We start from the raw sequence: 19,758 nt of genomic DNA, 5'->3' as shown, positions 1-19,758 counted from the left end.
TCTGGGGCCTGGGTGGCAGCATGAGGAGGCCCGCTGCTTCTCCAGCACTGTGGCCGCCGGACAGCTGCAGGTTGGCTCTCCATCTGATTTTGGCAGCAGAGCCCTTTGCCAGTGTCCCCCTCCCCTCCTGCCCTGGACCACACCCCTGTACAGCCCTTCCCAGACCCTTTGCCATGGATTGTGACACAATTAAAAATGCAGGAAAGAGGGCTGCAGCTCCCTCATGACTGCAGTGGAGCAGGGACGGTATGGAGGCCACGCCCCTGCACCTCCCTCCATGCCTTCTGCCTCACAGTGCTGATGTGGGGTCCCTGCAGGAGGGGGCTGGCAATCTGCCTCTGTAACTGGGTTCCAGGTAGGGTGGGTGTGAGTATATCCAGAGGCCAAATACAGGAATGTCCCAGAGGGTGGACTCCGAAAGGCTCGAGAGACAATATGGTATAAAGTGACTGGTGGGGGTCAGGCACTGCACATGATCAACAGACATCCCCCCGTCCTGACACCAGGGACTTGCAACAAGCCCCTCAACTCCCAGGAGCAGAGCGAAGCAGCTGCACTTCACCAACAGCTGGGGAGGGTGACACCAGTCTCAAAAGCCTGGCACTACCATAGCCAGGGGTTCCCGAAGTACCCAGGACACGGTGGCCACTCTGGGCTGAAGCCATGGGGCAAGGAGGCTCAGGGACTGGTGCAGTCATCATCTCCACAGCCCTGTCCTCCATGCTTTGGGTGACCTCTTAAAAGGCTCTGAGAGGCAGGAGGACCACAGTGTCAACCTTGGTAGTGACGAGGAAACCAGCGTTCAGGGGGCTGAGTGAAGGGTGCCAGGTTGGGCACTACAGAGCGCAGAGCAGGGCCTGCAAACAGGCTGTCTTGGCCACAGAAATGGGAGGTCAAGGTCAGCAAGATCAGGCATCCAGCGAGCAGAGGCTCCAGCCACCATGCCATGGCCTCCCCTGGACTCACAGGGCCAGTCCCAGTTAGTACCTTTGGCACGTTCTGGTCCCAGGGACAGGGAGCTGGAAGATGTAGCAAAACTGTAGCCACTGTTGCTTATGATCTCAGGCTTGGTGTCTGCCTCTGTCTGGGGAGATGGAAGTGTGGCCCCCACCTCCAGGGCCAGCCGGAGAGAGGCAGAACTTAGAGAACCGAGGGCTTGAAACTTGTGGCACAAAGGTCCCAGAAGGTCAGCGGCTCCTCGGAGGTTGGGCAGGAAAAAACAAAAGTCAGACAAGCAGGAGCTCCCTGACCAGGAAGATGGGTCCCACGGAGGCTCAGCCCTGGAGGAGCAGAAGCCACCCCCCAAGTCTGCCCTCTGGGTGGGGTTCCTGTCTGCAAGGCAGCCCAGCTGGGGTTCCCAGCACACGGTGGGGAGGTGGGTGGGGAGAGGAGAAAGCACCCACTCCTGCCTTCCAGTGAGGAGACCGAGGCCAGAGCCTCCGTCCAGTCTGAATCTGGGGCAGAGGCTGCCTGAGGAACGTGCTCCCCAGTGTGATTCCCAGCCCCTGAGGCGCTTCTATATTGAGAGTCCACTGTGAAAGGGGAAAAGAAACAAGCTCAGGGCGAGGGGAGCTGGGGGTGAGCGGAGCTGGCGTGACAGGCCCGACCGTTGGCTCAGCTGGAGCCGAGTCCAGGTGAGTGGCAGGTGGCCATGCCAGGGCAGGAGATGCCACAAGAAGCATCTGGGATACCAGCCAAGCCAGCCTCCCCTTGCCCAGACCCCAGAGTGGACGGTGAAAGCCAGACACCACCCCACATGCCCATCACAAAGGGAACATATGTCCCAATCACTGCCAAGAAATGAAGACACGGCAACATTATTTGAGAAAGGAGACCTGTTCAGTGACGTGAAGCTCCCCACTTCTCTCACAGGGAATGTCTGTGATAAAGGCCACCACCCCCTTAAGGGCAGCAAGGGATGTGGCGCCTGCAGGAGAAGGTTCTGTGGGGGCAGCACAGCAGGCCTCAGGAGTGGTGGAACCAGTGTCCACCTCCCGCCAGTCCTCCCCCAGCCCGGGCCCCCCATCCTGTGTCTTCCCCCAGTGGACACAGTAGATCCTGAGGGTGAGGAATCTGAGGCTAGGTCCATCAGCCTGCGGCCGCCCCGCACCCCTGGCCCAGCTGCCCCCAGCCACCTTTACCATCCCTTCCAGATCTGTGCAGCTCATGATTAGTAATAAATTTCTTTACATGGACTCATTTTTACTTAAATCTATTTATTGAAAATGTCACAATAAATAGAATGCCGGTACCCCTCATCAGAAATAAAAGGTAGCCAATAAAAATACACCATTAAAACAAAACAGTGTTATAAAAGTCTGGAAACTTCTCCCAGCTGCCCTGGACCCCAGTAATGCTCCCCAGTAATGGGGAAGGCAGATCGTGTCCCGGAGGCCTCCAACACACTGGCACCAAGTTAAGACTTTCTTCTGGGCATGAAAGGATCAAAGAGAATTGGAAAGAGAACATCTTGTTCTGGTTTTGTGTCACTTGATGGAGGCCCTAGACCACCTGAACATCTCCAGACAACCAGGGTGGCCGCCCGAGGCTTGGGGATGCTAGACTAGAGCCTCCCTCTGCCTCCGGCTTGACCCATGGTCCCGCTCACCATACCTGCAATCCAAACCCATGGTCCCCTCCCCACATGCCTGCTCCAACTCCAAGGCCCAGCAAGTCCCTCTCGACACACCGACCCCCGTCAGCCCTTGAGGTCACCGCTGGCTCAGGTGGGACACCAGGTACACGAGGCCCACCAGCAAGAGGCCACGAACACCAAGCATCATGAGCAGGAAAAGCAGCAAGATGGAGGTCACCGGCTCCACCGCATGGTTGCCCAGATGCCACTGGGGGAAGCCCATGTTTACCAGCTGCCGGTTGAGGTCATTGAAGGGAGACTGGGCAGCCCCCAGCCTGGCACCTGCCTGCTGTGGGCGGGGGCCGGTCCCCCCAGGGGGGACACCATGGCCCCTGTTGAGAAAGCCCTGGAAGATGAAGACAGAGAGAAACAAATGAATCCAGAGAAAGCTGTCCTGGAGTTGAGGCACCAGCCAGGAGGGAACTCCAGGCTGGGCCCTGCCCTCCTTGACAGCCACCCTGGGCCACTCCTTCCTTCCTTATCAATCCTGGATGCCACCCATAGACTGGATCACAAGCTCTCAGAGTACAGAAAATGCCAGTGTGGATTCCCAATATAATGCCCAGGGAGAAGGCACCCAGGACAGAGACGACAAGAAGTGACCAGGCAGGGGTTACTCAGCATGGGCACGGCTCTTGGGCACTCCCTTCTTTAAAATAGTTCTGTGGCCATGGGCTCAACTCTTCCCCTCACTCTCCAGGTTTTCTCCCATCCAACAGACTTTCAAAATAAACCAAATGCAGCAGGATTCACTGGCCAGGTTAAAGGAGAGAGAGCTCTTGGGTGGAAAGTCTGAGAAAATCGCCCAGAGGGGAGAGAACTGGGGAGACAGGGACTGGGCAGTAAACCCACAGCATTTGCCCACTGTCTTGACCCTCTGCACTCCCTAGCTCAGCTCTTTCCAAAGAGGGCTTCAGGCTAGAGAAGACTAATGACCAGCAAGAGAGACTTCTGGAAGCTAAGGAGTAACAAGGGAGAAGGCAAGCTGCTCCCCTTCCCCAGGGGATGGGTGCCTACCTGCCGAGGAGAGCTACCTCTCTGCGAGGTAGTGGTCCTCACTCGGGGGTCATCATCCTGAACAATTTCCCCATTGGCCAAGATCCGCACCATCCTCCAGGAGCTGTGAGTCCCTACTGGGCGGCACCTGTAATTCATGGCCAGGGTGGGGGCTGATGGAAGAAACCATGTGGCCAGAGGTCCCTCCTCCCCACTAGCCCTGAACCCTTAGTGATCTGTCACTAGGATCCTGAGGGCCAGTGGATGATTTTTCCCCTGACCTCAAAGAGCCTGAAGGAAACACATTTCCCAATGATTGAGAGCCGACTGCTGCACCAGGGGAGCTTACTTGGTCACCCACCCTGAGCAGGTGCTGTCTGCTTAATAAAAGGGGGAGTCATAAATACAATTTTTTTGTGGGACAAAAATCTGTCAGACACAGAGTCCACTAGGAAAACCACGGAAAGGACTCCTGCAGAAGGGACTTTTATTATGATCCAGGACCAGCAGCAGCATTAGGACTGGAAGGCCAGCCCCGCTGACCTCTGTCAGGCCTACAGTGTTCCTGTGGTAGGTACTGCACAGCCGTTGCACAGTGGCGCCCCAGGGGCATCTGGGCAGCTGTGGAGGCGCCTACATCTCCAGGCAGCAAACAGAGGGAGCGCATGAAGCAGCACCCCGCGCGCCAGGGTCTTCTTTGGGAAACAGAGTCCAGGGTACCAGGACCCCCCAGCTCTCAAATCCCCTTCCATTCAAAAATGAGCCCCAGGTGCTGCTCCCCTGGGAGCAAACGCCAAGAACCTGGGCCTTCTCCAGCCAGGAACCCCTGAAAGATCTGGGCCACTCAGGGTTACTTGAGGTCCACTGCCTGGCGACAGACCATAATGGCGATCACACTGGCCACTACAGCGCCCCAGCACTGGCTGGGAAAGACAGACCTCTGCGGCGCAGGGGCACGCCCCCTACCTGCCCCTCACCTGTCTGGTAACACGGTCCTTCCTTTGCTAAGGGAGGCCGGGCCCAGCCTTTCCAAAACGGTGAGCTGGAGGCTTCAGTGGCCCTGGGAGGTCTCTGCTCTGCTGACCCCAAGGGCGCCCCTGAGCTGGGACCCCTTCCACGCCCCTCCCCGAGTCTGTGCAAAGGCCATTCCCCCCCCCCCCCGCCGAACAGCTGAGCCGCAATTTTCACCTAAACCCTCAGAAACACTCGGGGCCACCCCTCCCAAAGGGGATGAGAGCCCTGTTCTCGTGCCTCGGAGGCTGGCACCGGCGGGCCCTCTTTTTGAAGCCTGCTGGCCCGGGTAAGGCCAAGCGGGTAGTGGTCCTCGGCTGTCTCTTTGTGCTTTGTCATCCCGCCCCCGCTGGGTGGGCCCTGGCGCGCTGGCCCTCGGTGCACCGACGCGGCGGGTGGGGGCTGCAGCGGCGGAGGGACACTGCCCGGCGCCGAGCGCGGCCTCCGGGGCCTGACACCGGCTCTGAGGCCAGGCCCGGGAGACCAGGAGGGATGCGCCGGGTCCCTCGTCTCCCCCAGCGCGGACACCCACCTGCGTGCGCGGCTGCGGAGCCTCGGCGGCGTCCACTCGGCGGCTCCGGGCCGCTTCCTCCCACCTGACCTCACAGGAAACGCGCGCTGGAGGGGCGCGGCCCGCGGCTGCGCAGCGGCCCCCTCTGTCGGCGGCCGGGAGAACTGCAGCCCCGAGCCGGGCCAGGGGCGGGCCACCCTGGGCGCAGAGGGAGGAGGAGGAAGGGAGGTTGAGGAAAGGACACTTGGGAGGAAGAAGAAGAAGGAGGTGGGCGAAGAAGAGGAGAAAAGGGGAATGGCGCCCACAGAGGAAAAGCCCAGGGAATGGGATGTCCCTAACCCGCGGTGGAAGGGGACACTGGCCGAGCCCACCCATAGGTTTGCCAAGCCTGCTCCGTGGATTCCCTGGAGTAAGCCCCAGCCCTGCCTTTAGGGAGCGCCTAAAAGAGAAGGCATGGACAGCCAGGCAGTGCAGCTAACTGCAGCAGGCTTCCCGGAGGTCACCACAGTCGGCCACCATAGCTGAATTTGAGGGCAGGTAGGAGTTTGCCTGTTAAGCATACAGAGAAGGGCCTGCCTGGCCAAAGAACCACCTGGAAGGAGTAAATAGTCTATTTCTGCCTCCATCCTGATGTTTCTGAACCCAGCCACCTGCATGAACCGTACCCTGTGGACCTGTTCACAGTGGGTCCCAGTGAGCTGTGAAATGCCACAATCTGGATTCAAGTTTTGGACCCTGACAAGTTACTTAGCTGCTCTGTGTCTAATTTGCAAATTGAATATAATTGTAGCCTCACAGGATTGTTGTGAAGATTAAGTATGATGTCCCTGGCATGTGGCAAGAGTTGATAAATGTTAGTCATGATTATCAGTCAGCTGATATTTCCAGGAGTGTGCACATATTTATTGATCATATATTGGACCCCACATGCCCGCTAGCCTCTGGGTGGACGGAACAAAGAGTGAGATTTTAAAGCTTGCCTCAAGGACTCACAGTCTGCCATCTGTAGTTTAGTTATTTGATTAGGAAACCTTTTTTTTTTTTTTTGAGAGAGAGAGAGAGAGAGAGAGAGAATTTTAATATTTATTTTCTAGTTTTCGGCAGACATAACATCTTTGTTTGTATGTGGTACTGAGGCTCGAACCCGGGCCGCAACGCATGCCAGGCGAGTGTGCTACCGCTTGAGCCACATCCCCAGCCCTAGGAAACCTTATTAATAAAAAATGCTGTGCAGATCTCCCCAGTATCTGTGTTCTATTTGCATATGATTTATTTAAGCAGACTGGCATTGTGGGTAAAAGATGAGTACTGGAATCCACTTGCATTTGAATCTTGCTTGGCTTGGCTGCTAAGTGGTGTGGTGTGATCTTGGCCAGGTAATCAATCTTTCTGGGCTCAGTTCCTTCATCTATAAAGTGGAGTTAACAACAGTACCCACCTCATCTGGCTTTTGCAAAGTGCTAAGTTCTTAGCATAAAGTGCTTAGATGAGAGCCCAGCCACAGTAAGTGCTCAAGGGCTGCCCACAGTTGTTATTATAACTACTGTTCCAGGACAGTTAGCGACTGTAAAGCTTGCACATTGAAAAAGAATAGGATCTAAAATAAATATAAACTGAAATCCTACTGCTTTCTTCCTGTTCCCTGATGTATCCCAGGTGTGCACGGTGCATACCTGGAAGGAGTGATCACAAGGCAGAATGCCTAATTGTCAGTGCTCAGCTGTGAAGTCTCAAAACCCACTGTACACATGGAAGTTACCTGGGATATTTAGAAATCATCCCAATGCCAGGGTCCTTCCCCAGAGCTGATAATGCTGTTGATCTAAAATACAACGTGGGCATGGAAACACTTTAAAAACTAATTTTCAGGTCATTCCAATAAGCAGCTAGGGCTGAGAACCACTGCCTTCCATGAACAGAGCCCCATAAGTGGGGCACACAACCCAGAAGCCACAGGAGGAAAAGACCTCTGTGGGCTGAGGGAATCAGCAAGTTCAAGCTGGAAACCATGGATGTTTCCAGGAAGGACTGTGTGGTACAACTGCTGCCAAAGAGTTACAGTCCAGCCAGAGGACACCATAGTGTCCAGAGGAGGAAGCATGTCTCAGAGAAGTCAAGGACAGCTTTAAAGCTAGGGGAGTGATCCCATTTGATTGGAGTAAGAAAAGGCCTAATGTTACCAATTAAAGCCAACTTAGGAGGCTGTGAATCACTGTTGCCATCTCTACACATCCTTTAGGTATCGCCCTAGCTCAGACACCTGCAAAAGCTAAACACCCACTGTCTGCTCCAACAAGACCTATCTCATGGAAGGGCTTTGGCAACCCTTCAAACCCAGCCCAGCACCCCCTTAGCTACTCCTTCCCTCAACTCTGCCCACCTGGTCTCCTGTTCCTGAAATTCATCACCAGAGGTCTGCTTTGCCTGGGTAGGTCTATCTACTCAAGGCCCTTCCCACCCAATAGAAGTCCCTCCACCCAAACTCGATTGTTTCCTGTACTAAATATAATGACCCCTATATGTGCAGAGTCCTTTCCATTTCTGAAGTAGAAGGAGACCACTGCATTCTCTTTGCTGCATCTACTGTGAGAATGAACACCATTCTCAGCAGTCACACTGTCGACATTCCAGAAAATGCTGATATTACTCTGAAGGGACGCACAGTTATTGTGAAGGGCCCAAGAGGAACCCTCTGGAGAGATTTCAGTCATATCCATGTAGAACTCAGCCTCCTTGGAAAGAAAAGGAAGAGGCTACGGGTTGACAGATGGTGGGGAAATAGAAGGGAACTGGCCACTGTTCGCGTGATCTGTGGTCAGGGACAGAACATGATCAAGGGTGTTACGCTGGGCTTCCACTAAAAGATGAGGAATGTGTACGCATACATCCCCATTAATGTCGTTATTCAGGAGAATGGGTCTCTTTGTTGAAATCTGAAATTTCTTGGATGAAAAATACATTTGCAGGGTTTGGATGAGGACAGGTGTTGCTTGTTCAGTGTCTCAAGCTCAGAAAGATGAATTAATCATTGAAGTTTTGAAATGATGTTGAAACTTGTTTCAAATTCAGCCGTTTTAAGTCAGCAAGCCCCTATAGTGAAAAACAAGAATATCGGAAAAATTTTGGATGGCATTTATGATTCTGAAAAAGGAACAGTTCAGCAGGCTGATGAATAAGATCTGAGCGTGTTCAGCCACAGAAAGAGTCCTGGAGTTAATCTGATATTTCAGTGATGCAATAAAAGATCTCTATTGACTTTGGACTTAAATAAACTTTAGTGTCCTTTCAAAGAGAAAAAAAGAAAGAAAGAGACCACTTCATTACAAAATAGGAAGGATAGGTGTCATTGTTCCCCCTGTATTGATAGAAACTGAGGCTCAGAGATCTTCTTCTTCTTCTTTTTCTTTTTCTTCAGTACCGGGGGTTGCATCCAAGATGCCTAACCACTGAGCCACATCCCCAGCACTTTTTATATTTTATTTAGAGACAGGGTCTCTCCAAGTTGCGTGGGACATCACAGAAGTTGCTGAGGCTGGCTTTGAACTCACGATCCTTCTGTCTTAGCCTCCTGAGCCACTGGGATTACAGGCGTGCATCACCAAGCCCAGCTCAGGGAGATTCTTCATGGCCAGCCTAATGCTGGTGACAGAGCCAGGACCCCGAAGGAGACAGATTCCCAGCTCTGTATTCTCCACTCTTGGCACCCACCAGCCTTCCCTGAGCTGGTCTCCTCTATGAGCTCCTCACGCCCCCTAGCTGTGAGCACATGACTGCCTTCACAACAGGGGCTCAGTAAAAATATTCTTTGAGCGTTTGTTTGCTGAAAGATTCATACCTCTCAGCCAGCGGGTGACTGGGGTGTCGGGGCCCTGCTCTGCCTATGCAGGTGAAAACTTGCTGCCTTGAAGAGAGATGACATGACAACAGTGATGACAGTGATGTCATGATAAATAGACAAATCTACCTTTTTCTCCTGGTGTTTCTCTGCTCCCTTTCTCCCATTAGTACTAATCAGAGAATGAGGGGGAAAGAAGCCTACAGGACCCACCGTTGCTGCCTCCGTGGGCCTGTATCCGTGGAAGAGGGTGCCAGATGCCACTTCAGAGAAAACAATGGGATCACAGGAAATGTCGGGAACACAGATGTCACATGCTGGATCTCAACCATGGGAATAAGACCTGGGAGAGGAAATGGTCAGATAGTGATGATGGACAGGGGCCCCAAATGGCCTTGTGAAGGTCTCTGGGCCCATCGTGGCTCAGGTGGGATAGAAGGATTCCCAAGTCCCAGGAATGACAAGGAAGTAGTGGGAAAATTGCTGGATGTGAGAAGATCCGCTACATGTTCCTGAGGGTGGTTCAGTACTGGGCTTCATCCAAGGACGGTTGACTGACAGAACTGTTTCACCAACTTCTTGACCTTGTACTCTCATGGAAAGGGGAGGGGACAAAAGTACTAATGTACTAATGATTTTTTTTTTTTTTGCAGTACCAGGGATTGTCTACCACTGACCTACATCCCTAGCCCCATTTCAATGTTTGTTTGTTTGTTTTTAATTTTTTGAGACAGGGTCTCATGAAGTTGCCCAGGCTTATGATCCTGTGATCCTCCTGTCTCAGCCTTCCCAATAGCTTGGATTATAGGCCAGAAACACCAAACCCTGATTACTGATTTCTTTTAAGGAAAGCTAAACTGTGGAACCAACCTAGATGCCCTTCAATAGATGAATGGATAAAGAAACTGTGGCATATATACACAATGGGAGATTGTTCAGCATTAAAAGAGAATAAAATGATGGCATTTGCAGGTAAAGGGATGGAGTTGGAGAATATCATGCTAAGCAAAGTAAGCCAACCCCCCAAAACCATAGGCCAAATGTTCTCTCTGATAAGTGGATGCTGATCCGTAAAGAGAACGGGGAGGCATGGGAAAAATGGAGGAACTTTGGGCAAAGGGGAGGGCTGGTGGGGAGGGGGCATGGGGGCAGGAAAGATGGTGGAATGAGATGGACATCCTCACCCTAGGTACATGTATGACTGCACATATGGTGCAATGCTACATCATGGACGACCAGAGAAATGTAAAGTTGTGCTGCAATTGTGTACAACGAATCAAAATGCATTCTGCTGTCATATATACCTAATTAAAATAAATGAATTAATTAAAAGGAAAATTTTTTTAAAAGCATTAGGGATGTAGCACACATTACTTGCCTCCTGTTCCGTTGACAGGGCCAGATCATGTGACCACGGGGCAGCTGGGCTGAGGGTCTGCCATGATATCTCCCCTTTCGTTCCTAACAGTGGGTTTTGGTGTCTTCTCTCTGTGTCTTTCACTCTTGCTAGAGGCTCATCAATTTATGGATCTTTTCAAAGAACTGGTTTTTGTTTCATTGATGTTTCTGTTTCAGTTTTTTGATTTTCAACCTTAATGATTTCTTACCGTTATTTCCTTCCTTCTTCTGGCTTTGGGTTTACTTTGCACTTCTTTTTTCCAAATTCTTGAAGAGGGAGCTTAGATCCTTGACTTGGTGCCTATTTTTCAATGTAAAACATTTAGTGCTATGAATTTTCCTCTCAGCACTCATTTAGCTATATCCTACATACTTTGATATATTTGTTGTATTTTAATTTTTATTGAGTTCATTGTAATTTTTGAATTTCACTTGCTACTTCCCCTTTGACCCATGGATCATGTAGAATAATGTTGTTTACTTTTCAGGTGTTTGGCAAATGTTAGGTGATTGAAAAGAATGTATCTTCTGCTGCTTTTGAATAGAATGTTGTATCTATAAATCTCAATTATGTACTGTTGGTTAATGGTGGTATTGAGTTTTTCCAATGATTTTCTGTCTCATTGTTCTATCAATTGTTGAGAAAGGGATATGAAGGCTCTAACTACAGTTATAGATTTGTCTAATTATCCTTTCAAGTTTATCAGTTCTTGCTTCACATATCTTAAAGCTCCATTGTCCAATGCACATTTATTTAGGTTTGATGTCTTCTTGGTGGGTTATTTTATTGCATGTAATGTCTCTGTTGCTCTTAGTTTTCATTGTACTCAACTCCATTATTTGCTTTCCTTTAACGTTTGCACAATATATATTTTCCCATAATTTTACTTTTAACTTGCCTATGTCATGTTAGTTGAAGTGAGCTGCTTATATACCACGTACATTTGGATCATTTTTAAAAATTTGCACTGCCAACCTTCCTTTTATTTGGATTATTTAAACCATTAAATTTAACATAATTATTGATATTCTAGGGCTTAATCCTGCTGATTTATTTTTTAATTTTTTATTTATTTTTTATTTATATATGACAGCAGAATGCGTTATAATACTTATTACACATATAGAGCACAGTTTTTCATATCTCTGGTTGTAAACAGTATATTCACACCAATCCATGTCTTCATACTTGTATTTTGAATAGTAATGATCATCACATTCCATCATCATTAATAACCCCATGCCCCCTTCCTTCCCCTCCCACCCCTCTGCCCTATCTAGAGTTCATCTATTCCTCCCATGCTCCCCCTCCCTACCCCACTATGAATCAGCCTCCTTATATCAAAGAAAACGTTCAGCATTTGTTTTTTTGGGATTGGCTAACTTCACTTAGCATTATCTTCTCTAACTCCATCCATTTACCTGCAAATGTCATGATTTTATTCTCTTTTATTGCTGAGTAATATTTTATTGTGTATATATGCCACATTTTTTTATCCATTCATCTATTGAAGGGCACCTAGGTTGGTTCCAGTTTAGCTATTGTGAATTTGTGCTGCTATAAACATTGATGTGGCTGTGTCCCTGTAGTATGCTGTTTTTAAGTCCTTTGGGTATAGACCGAGGAGAGGGATAGCTGGGTCAAATGGTGGTTCCACTCCCAGTTTTCCAAGAAATCTCCATACTGCTTTCCATATTGGCTGCACCAATTTGCAGTCCCACCAGCAATGAATGAGTGTACCTTTCCCCCACATCCTTGTCAACACTTATTGTTGTTTGTATTCCTAGTAGCTGCTATTCTGACCGGAGTGAGATGAAATCTTGGAGTGGTTTTAATTTGCATTTCTCTAATTGCTAGTGATGATGAACATTTTTTCACGTATTTGTTCATTGATTATACTTCGTCTTCTGAGAAGTGTCTATTCAGGTCCTTGAGCTATTTATTGATGGGTTTTTTTTTTTTTTGGTGTTTAGTTTTTTGAGTTTTTTATATACCCTGGATATTAGTGCTCTATCTGATGTGTGAGGGGTAAAGATTTGCTCCCAAAATGTGGGCTCTCTATTCACCTCACAGATTGTTTCTTTTGATGAGAAGAAACTTTTTAGTTTGAGGCCATCAGATTTATTGATTCTTTATTTTAATTCTTGTGCCACAGGAGTCTTATTAAGAAAATTGGAGCCTAATCCCACACGATGGAGATTAGGGCCTACTTTTTCTTCTATTAGATGCAGAGTCTCTGGGAATAACAGAAACATATTTCAACATCATAAAGGCTATCTATGCTAAACTCCAGGCCAACATCATTCTAAATGGAGAAAAATTGAAGGCATTCCCTCTAAAAACTGGAACAAGACAGGGATGCCCTCTTTTACCACTTCTGTTTAACATAGTTCTTGAAACACTGGCCAGAGCTATTAGATAGACAAAAGAAATTAAAAGGATACACATAGGAAAAGAAGAACTCAAATCGGCACTATTTGCTGATGATATGAGTCTATACCTAGAAGACCCTTAAAGTTCCACCAGAAAACTTCTAGAACTAGTAAATGAATTCAGCAAAGTAGCAGGCTATAAAATCAACACCCATAAGTTAAAGGCATTTCTGTATATCAGTGACAAATCCACAGAAAGGGAAACGAGGAAAACCACCCCATTTTCAATAGCCTGATTTATTTTTTGATTGTTCTCACTTTTTTCTCTGAGCTCCTATTGGTGTACTTAAACATTCTTAGATTTCCATTTTTAGCTGAGGGCGGTGGCACACCTTATAACACCAGCAGCTCGGGGAGGCTGAGGCCAGGAGGATTGCCAAGTTCAAGCCAGCCTCAGCAATGGCAAGAAGCTAAGCAACTCATTGAGACCCTGTCTCTAAATAAAATACAAAATAAAACTTAAAATCTTACCCAATCAACAAATGGGCCAAGGACCTGAACAGACACTTCTCAGAGGAGGACATACAATTAATCAACAAGTATATGAAAAAATGCTCACCATCGCTAGCAGTCAGAGAAATGCAAATCAAAACCACCCTAAGATACCATCTCACTCCAGTAAGATTGGCAGCCATTATGAAGTCAAACAACAACAAGTGCTGGCGAGGATGAGGGGAAAAGGGTACTCTTGTACATTGTTGGTGGGACTGCAAATTGGTGCAGCCAATTTGGAAAGCAGTATGGAGATTTCTTGGAAAGCTGGGAATGGAACCACCATTTGACCCAGCTATTCCCCTTCTCGGTCTATTCCCTAAAGACCTAAAAAGAGCATGCTACAGGGACACTGCTACATCGATGTTCATAGCAGCACAATTCATGATAGCAAGACTGTGGAACCAACCTAGATGCCCTTCAATAGACGAATGGATAAAAAAAAAATGTGGCATTTATATACAATGGAGTATTACTCTGCATTAAAAAATGACAAAATCATAGAATCTGGAGGGAAATGGATGACATTAGAGCCATCCATTAGCTAAGTGAAGCTAGCCAATCCCTAAAAAACAAATACCAAATGTCTTCTTTGATATAAGGGGAGTAACTAAGAACAGAGTAGGGACGACGAAGAGCATGAGAAGAAGATTAACATTAAACAGGGATGAGAGGTGGGAGGGAAAGGGAGAGAGAAGGGAAATTGCATGGAAATGGAAGGAGACCCTCAGGGTTATACAAAATTACATACAAGAGGAAGTGAGGGGAAAGGGAAAAATAATACAAGGGGGAGAAATGAATTACAGTCGAGGGGGTAGAGAGAGAAGAGGGGAGGGGAGGGGAGGGGAGGGGGGATAGTGGAGGATAGGAAAGGCAGCAGAATACAACAGACACTAGTATGGCAATATGTAAATCAATGGAAGTGTAACTGATGTGATTCTGCAATCTGTATACGGGGTAAAAATGGGAGTTCATAACCCACTTGAATCAAACTGTGAAATATGATATATCAAGAACTATGTAATGTTTTGAACAACCAACAATAAAAAAAAATAACAGAAATGTAAACTCTGTTCAAAAAGGTGTTTGCTAAATTAATTATGACAAAATAAATGCAAAAATATTTATACTTGCCAATTTCATTAATTAAAAAAAACTTAAAATCTTAAATAATTAGTGAATAACAAAAACACAAATACTCAGAAGTATATTTACAAAAGGCAAAGCCCCTGATAGATCTAGTCCACCTGGTTCTGGAACTAGACAAAGAAAATATGGCTCTGATGGTTTATTTAAGGGGGTACATCAAAGGCAGGGATCAGGTTTCAAGGTCGGAGTCTTCCTGATGTCTTGCAGTCAGCAGGTTGATTGACATCTTGGCAGGTCACACGCATCTCAGGTGCTGTATGGTCCATGGCAGAGTGGGATAGAGATTCACATTGTCCCTGGGCAACTGACCAGAGGAAATATCCACTGATCATCCCTAGACACCAAATGTCTCTATCCACAAGGCTTCCATGACCCACATGCAACCCCTGGACAGCTCCTGACATCTATCTAAAAGCTTTCTGTTTTGCTAGGTACCTTCTCTAGTACCTTGGCTAGAGAGAAGGCTTTTAGGGGGCTTTTATACTTTAAACTTAGGTGCTTTCAGGATGGCAGCTTCTTCAGCTTCGAATTTGGGATCTATAAGTCAAAAGGGAAACCCAGGATTCCCCATCCACCACCCCCTTACCATTGTGTGGTTCCTCATATCCCAAAGTCCCCGTTCAATCTGTCTTTTTTCTTTCTACCTTTTAAAGTCCTCTTGCGTTTGTGTTACACAAAATGTCTAAGGTCTTTAGTTGTGTTTTGACAGAAAGAATTGGGCAAAGTATATTTGTCCCATCATCTTGGAAGCAGACACCTACTTTTAAAGTATTTTTATAGTAATGAAGACATCGTGATGGAGGTATAGTATTAGTCATCTTTTTGTTGCTGTGCTCAGAATACCTGACAAGAGCAACTTAGAGCTGGACGGGGTGGCCCACACCTGTAATCCCAGTTGCTTGGGAGGCTGAGACAGGAGGATCGGCAGCTCAAAGCCAGCCTCATCAATGATGAGGCACTGAGCAACTCAGTGAGACCCTGTCTCTAAATAAAATAGAAAATTGGGTTGGGGATGTGGCTCAGTGGTTGAGTGCCCCTGAGTTCAATGCCCAAAACAAACAAACAAACAAAAACCAACTTAGAGGAAGAAAAGTTTATTTGGGCTCAAAATCTCAGAGGTTCAGTCCATGGTCAGCCAAGTCCATCACTCCAAGCCCAACAGGACATTGTGACAGAAGGGCGTGTGTGGTAGGGAAAGCTGCTTCACCCCTGGCAGCCAGGAAGCAGAGAAAGGGGAAGGGCCTGCAGAGAAGATGCGCCTCTCCAGGGCGGGCCCCCAGTGACCCACCAACTCAAAATTATACAAAATGGAAGTGCAGAACAGTAGGAAAGAAAATAAGTGATGCTGTGATAACTGGCCATCCATATCAGAAAACAATGTTGGACCCCTATCTCATAGGGTTGGTCATCCACCAAAAATAAAATCTAGGTGTATTATAGACCTTAATATGAAAGACAAGACAATAAAGATTTTGAAATATATACATATATGAGTGTACGAACATGGATGTTTATGTATACATTTGTATATAATATTCTTTAGACCTCCGAGTAGGGATTTTCTTAACACAGTATAAAAATGTCAACCATAAAGGAAAAGATTGATAAACTTTATCACATTAAACTTGCACTCAAATGAAGAACTCCTATTGATTAAGATACTATTTTTATTATTAATTTATTTGGTACTGGGGATTGAACTACTGAGCTACATCCCCATCCCTTTTTATTTTTTAATATATATTTTTATTTGTTCTAATTAGTTATACATGACAGTAGGACGCATTTTGACACATCGTACATAAATGGAATATAACTTCTCATTCGTCCGATTGTCCGTGATGTAGAGTTACCTAGGTCATGTAATCATATATACACGTAGCAATAATGTCCAATTCATTCTACTGTCATTCTACTTATTGTTTATTTTGAGACAGGGTCTCATTAGTTTGTTTAGGCTAGCTTCGAACTTGTAATCCTCCTGCCTCAGCCTCCTGAGCAGCTAAGATTACAGGCATGAGCCACTGCACCCAGCAAGATACTATTTTTTAAAGAGTGAAAAGGCAGGGTTGGGGACATATCTCTGAGGGAGAGCACTTACCAAACATGTGCAAGGCCCTGGGTTTGATCCCTAGCACTGGAGGGGGAAAGAAGCAAAAGGGCAAACATAATACACAAGAAAAGGGTTTTGTTTTGTTTGTTTGTTTGTTTTGCAATATAGATAGCCAACAAAAGATTTACATCTAGAATATATGAGGAGTCTCTAAATGAATAAGACAGACAGCCTTGGGCAAAAGATTTGACCAAGTACATTACAAAAGAAATCCAAATGACCAGTAAACTTTGAAAGAGTGCTCAGTACTATTAGCAATCAGAAACAAATTAAAACCACCATGAGACACTGGAATTGGAAAGGGTGACAATATCAAGTCACTGGCACTGATGGGCAGGAGTTTCCATCTGCTGTTGGTACAACTAAAAACCATGAGGGATGATTGCCTAGGGAAGGAGGACGTTTGCTTTCCTTACTACCCAGGACACACAAGTGAATGCTCATGTGCACCACAGGTCATGTGCACAAGCATTGTTCATAATAGAAACTGGAGAACAATTCAAAAGTCCATCAAAGTAAAATGGGTAAATAATAGTAATCAAAAAATATACTGCCATACAGTAATGAAGACTGTGAACTCGGACTATATACAGTATCATAGTTGAATCTTTGAAATACAACATCAAACAAAAAAAGCCAGAAGCATTACAGGTCTTACTGCATGATTGCATTTGTACAAAGATAAAAAGAAGGTAAACTTGGATGGTGTCCTTGAAGGATGCATCCTATACTTTCACTGCAGCAGTAAAGGAATAAAGAAAAACAAAGCCACACAGTGGCACATGCCTGGAATTCCAGCGGTTTGGGAGGCTGAGGCAGGAGGATCACAAGTTCAAGTTCAGCCTCAGCAACTTAATGAGGCCCTAAGCAACTTACACCCTGTCTGAAAATACAAAATAAAAACAAAAGGGCTGGGAAGGTGACTCAGTGATTAAGTGCCCCTGGGTTAGTCCCCAGTACCAACAAAAAAAGAATGAAAAGAAGAAAAAATAATAAAAGATAAGAAATAATTATTTTAAAAATTAGTGGTTAGCTTTAGGGGAGAAAAAAAAACTTGTACTTGGCAAAAAGCTTATACATGATGAGTGGGACAGTTTATAATATGTTGGCAGTGTCAGTTTCTTGGCTTGGTTAGTGATTTCATGGACATGGATTTACTAAACAACATGTGCAAAATAGAGGACAGAACTGAGGAAGGAATCAATGTATCCAGGGGGTCTCAAATGGTCTATTCTTCCTCTGGAGGCAGCCTAGGGAGGCTGGGACCAATTGATTTGGCTTTGAATTCTCTGGCTATGCTACCTACTTGCTGTGTGACTTTGCCTAATTTGCTTAATCTCTCTGTGCCTTGATAATCTCCTCTATAAAATAAGGATGATAATATTACTTAATGCAAATATTAGTAGCTCTTAGGCACAGAGTGCTCAGCACATGAGCTTTGTTAAGTTATTTATTTAACATAAAATCTCTTGAGTGCCTGTGCCGTTCTGGGCCCTATGAAGAGCCTTCACAGACAGCGAATTTGGACCCAGAGGTGCAGCCACAGAACTCTCAGAACTAGGGGTCCACCTTTCAATCAGTGCAAACACTTGTTGCAGAATCTCCCACTAAAATCCAGATCCGATGGCAGTTCTGGGCTGGACTGAGCCTCAGTTTAGCCAGAATCCCAGCCGGGGAAGGGCAACCCTGCCCAACCAGAAGCCAGGCAGCACTCACCGGCTGCCTGCTTCTGTCCCCAAACAGGGGCTCAGGGAAGTCTGGCACTGGGCCTCGGGCAGCCTCTCCTACTGCAGGGCTCAGAAGAGTGGAACAAGGTCAGTGTTATGGTTTGGATGTGATGTGTCCCCAGAAGCTCATGTGTGCGTGGCAATGCAACAGCGTTCAGAGGCGAAATGACTAGGTCATGAGAGCCCTCACCCAGTCAGTGAGCTAAGCCCCATGAGATTAACTGAGCAGTAACTGAAGGTGGGGAGGGTGGGGCTGGAGGAGGGGGTCATCAGGGGGCTTGCCTCGGGGTATATCATTTGTACCTGGAGAGTGGAAGAGTGGAGTCTCTCTCTCTCTCTCTCTCTCTCTCTCTCTCTCTCTCCTCTCTGATCATCATGTGAGCCCTTCCCTCTGCCACACTGCTCCGCCATGATGTTCAGCCTCACCTCGAGCCCCAGGAATGGAGCCGGCTCTCTCTGGACTGAGACCTCTGAACCATGAGCCCCCAATTAAACTTTTTCTTCTCCAAAGTTGTTTCTGGTCAGGTCTTTCAGTCCCAGGGTGGAAAGAGCTGACCAAAACAGTCAGGTAGTAAGAAAAGAGGAGCAGGAGCGTGGAGGAGCTGCGCACCCTGGATGCCTTTCATCTGTCCACAAGGAAGAAGCAAAGACAGAAACGTGGGGGTGGGGAGAGGGGGAAGGAGCCCGGCAGAGAGTGAGGCCAGCCCAGTCAAGGGCTTTTTGTGGGGTCTTAATTAAGCCTGGCTCTCCCATTGTTCCTTTCAGGGTGAAACATATGTTCAGGGACTGGCTGAGGTTTGGGACTGGAATTTCAATGGTGCTGGGCCCTATGGTGTACTGGGGGAGGGGGAGAGGGGAGGGGGGACCGTCCCTGAGACATGCAAGGACCCAGGGTGTCTCCAATCCACCCTCACCCAGAGTCACCTTCCCCTGGAGCAGATAATAAAACACCAGAGGTCCTGCCCTGAGCTGGGGAAGTGCCCTTGGGATAGGGAGAGAGCCACCTTCTCCCTGTCATGACTTGGATGTGAGGGGTCCCCCAGAAAGCTCATGTCAGGCAAAGCAGGCGTGTTCAGAGGTGAGATGGCTGGATCATGAGAACTGGGACCGCCTCGAGGAACGGATCACTGGGTGGGAGCTGTTGTCAGATGGGGTTGGAGGCAGCAGGTCACGGGGGACATTCCCTTGGGGAGTATACTTTATCCCTGGCTCCTTGGCCTCTCTCTCTCTCCCTCCTCTCTCTCTCTCTCTCTCTCTCTCTCTCTCTCTCTCTCTCTCTCTTTCCCTCCCTCTCTCTCTCTCTCTCCCTTCTCTCTCTCCCTCCCTCCTCTCTCTCTCTCTCTCCCTCTCTCTCTTCCTCCCTCTCTCTCTCCCTTCTCTCTCTCCCTCCCTCCTCTCTCTCTCTCCCTCCCTCTCTCCCTTCTCTCTCTCTCCCTTCTCTCTCTCTCTCCCTCCCTC

The 19,758-nt window shown here is 47.6% G+C and overlaps 1 protein-coding gene and 1 pseudogene across 1 annotated transcript; one reads left to right on the top strand and one right to left on the bottom strand.

The window, feature by feature from the left end:
* Nucleotides 1-2,251: 2,251 nt before the first annotated feature.
* On the bottom strand, nt 2,252-5,222 carry Fam241b (family with sequence similarity 241 member B). The gene is made up of 3 exons (XM_026394664.2): nt 5,175-5,222; nt 3,653-3,779; nt 2,252-2,981 (listed from the first exon to the last, which is right to left on the bottom strand). Exons 2-3 carry the CDS (start codon nt 3,743-3,745, stop codon nt 2,712-2,714), a joined length of 363 nt encoding a protein of 120 aa, XP_026250449.1. The 5' UTR covers nt 3,746-3,779; nt 5,175-5,222; the 3' UTR covers nt 2,252-2,711.
* Nucleotides 5,223-7,744: 2,522 nt separating this feature from the next.
* On the top strand, nt 7,745-8,329 carry LOC144255151 (large ribosomal subunit protein uL6 pseudogene; annotated as a pseudogene).
* Nucleotides 8,330-19,758: the final 11,429 nt, after the last annotated feature.

This window comes from Urocitellus parryii, chromosome 5 (assembly GCF_045843805.1).
Source record: "Urocitellus parryii isolate mUroPar1 chromosome 5, mUroPar1.hap1, whole genome shotgun sequence".
NCBI classification, from domain to species: Eukaryota; Metazoa; Chordata; class Mammalia; order Rodentia; family Sciuridae; genus Urocitellus; species Urocitellus parryii.
Note: the sequence above shows the minus strand (reverse complement) of the source record. Positions and strands in the feature narration are given on the sequence as shown.

What these genes read in the sequence shown, in the direction of transcription:
- Fam241b (XM_026394664.2), bottom strand. Translation starts at nt 3,745, where the DNA reads ATGGTGCGGATCTTGGCCAATGGGGAAATTGTTCAGGATGATGACCCC. An exon ending in GAGGTAGCTCTCCTCGGCAG is followed by an intron (nt 2,982 to 3,652) that starts GTAGGCACCCAT and finishes TTCATCTTCCAG; the next exon opens with GGCTTTCTCAACAGGGGCCA.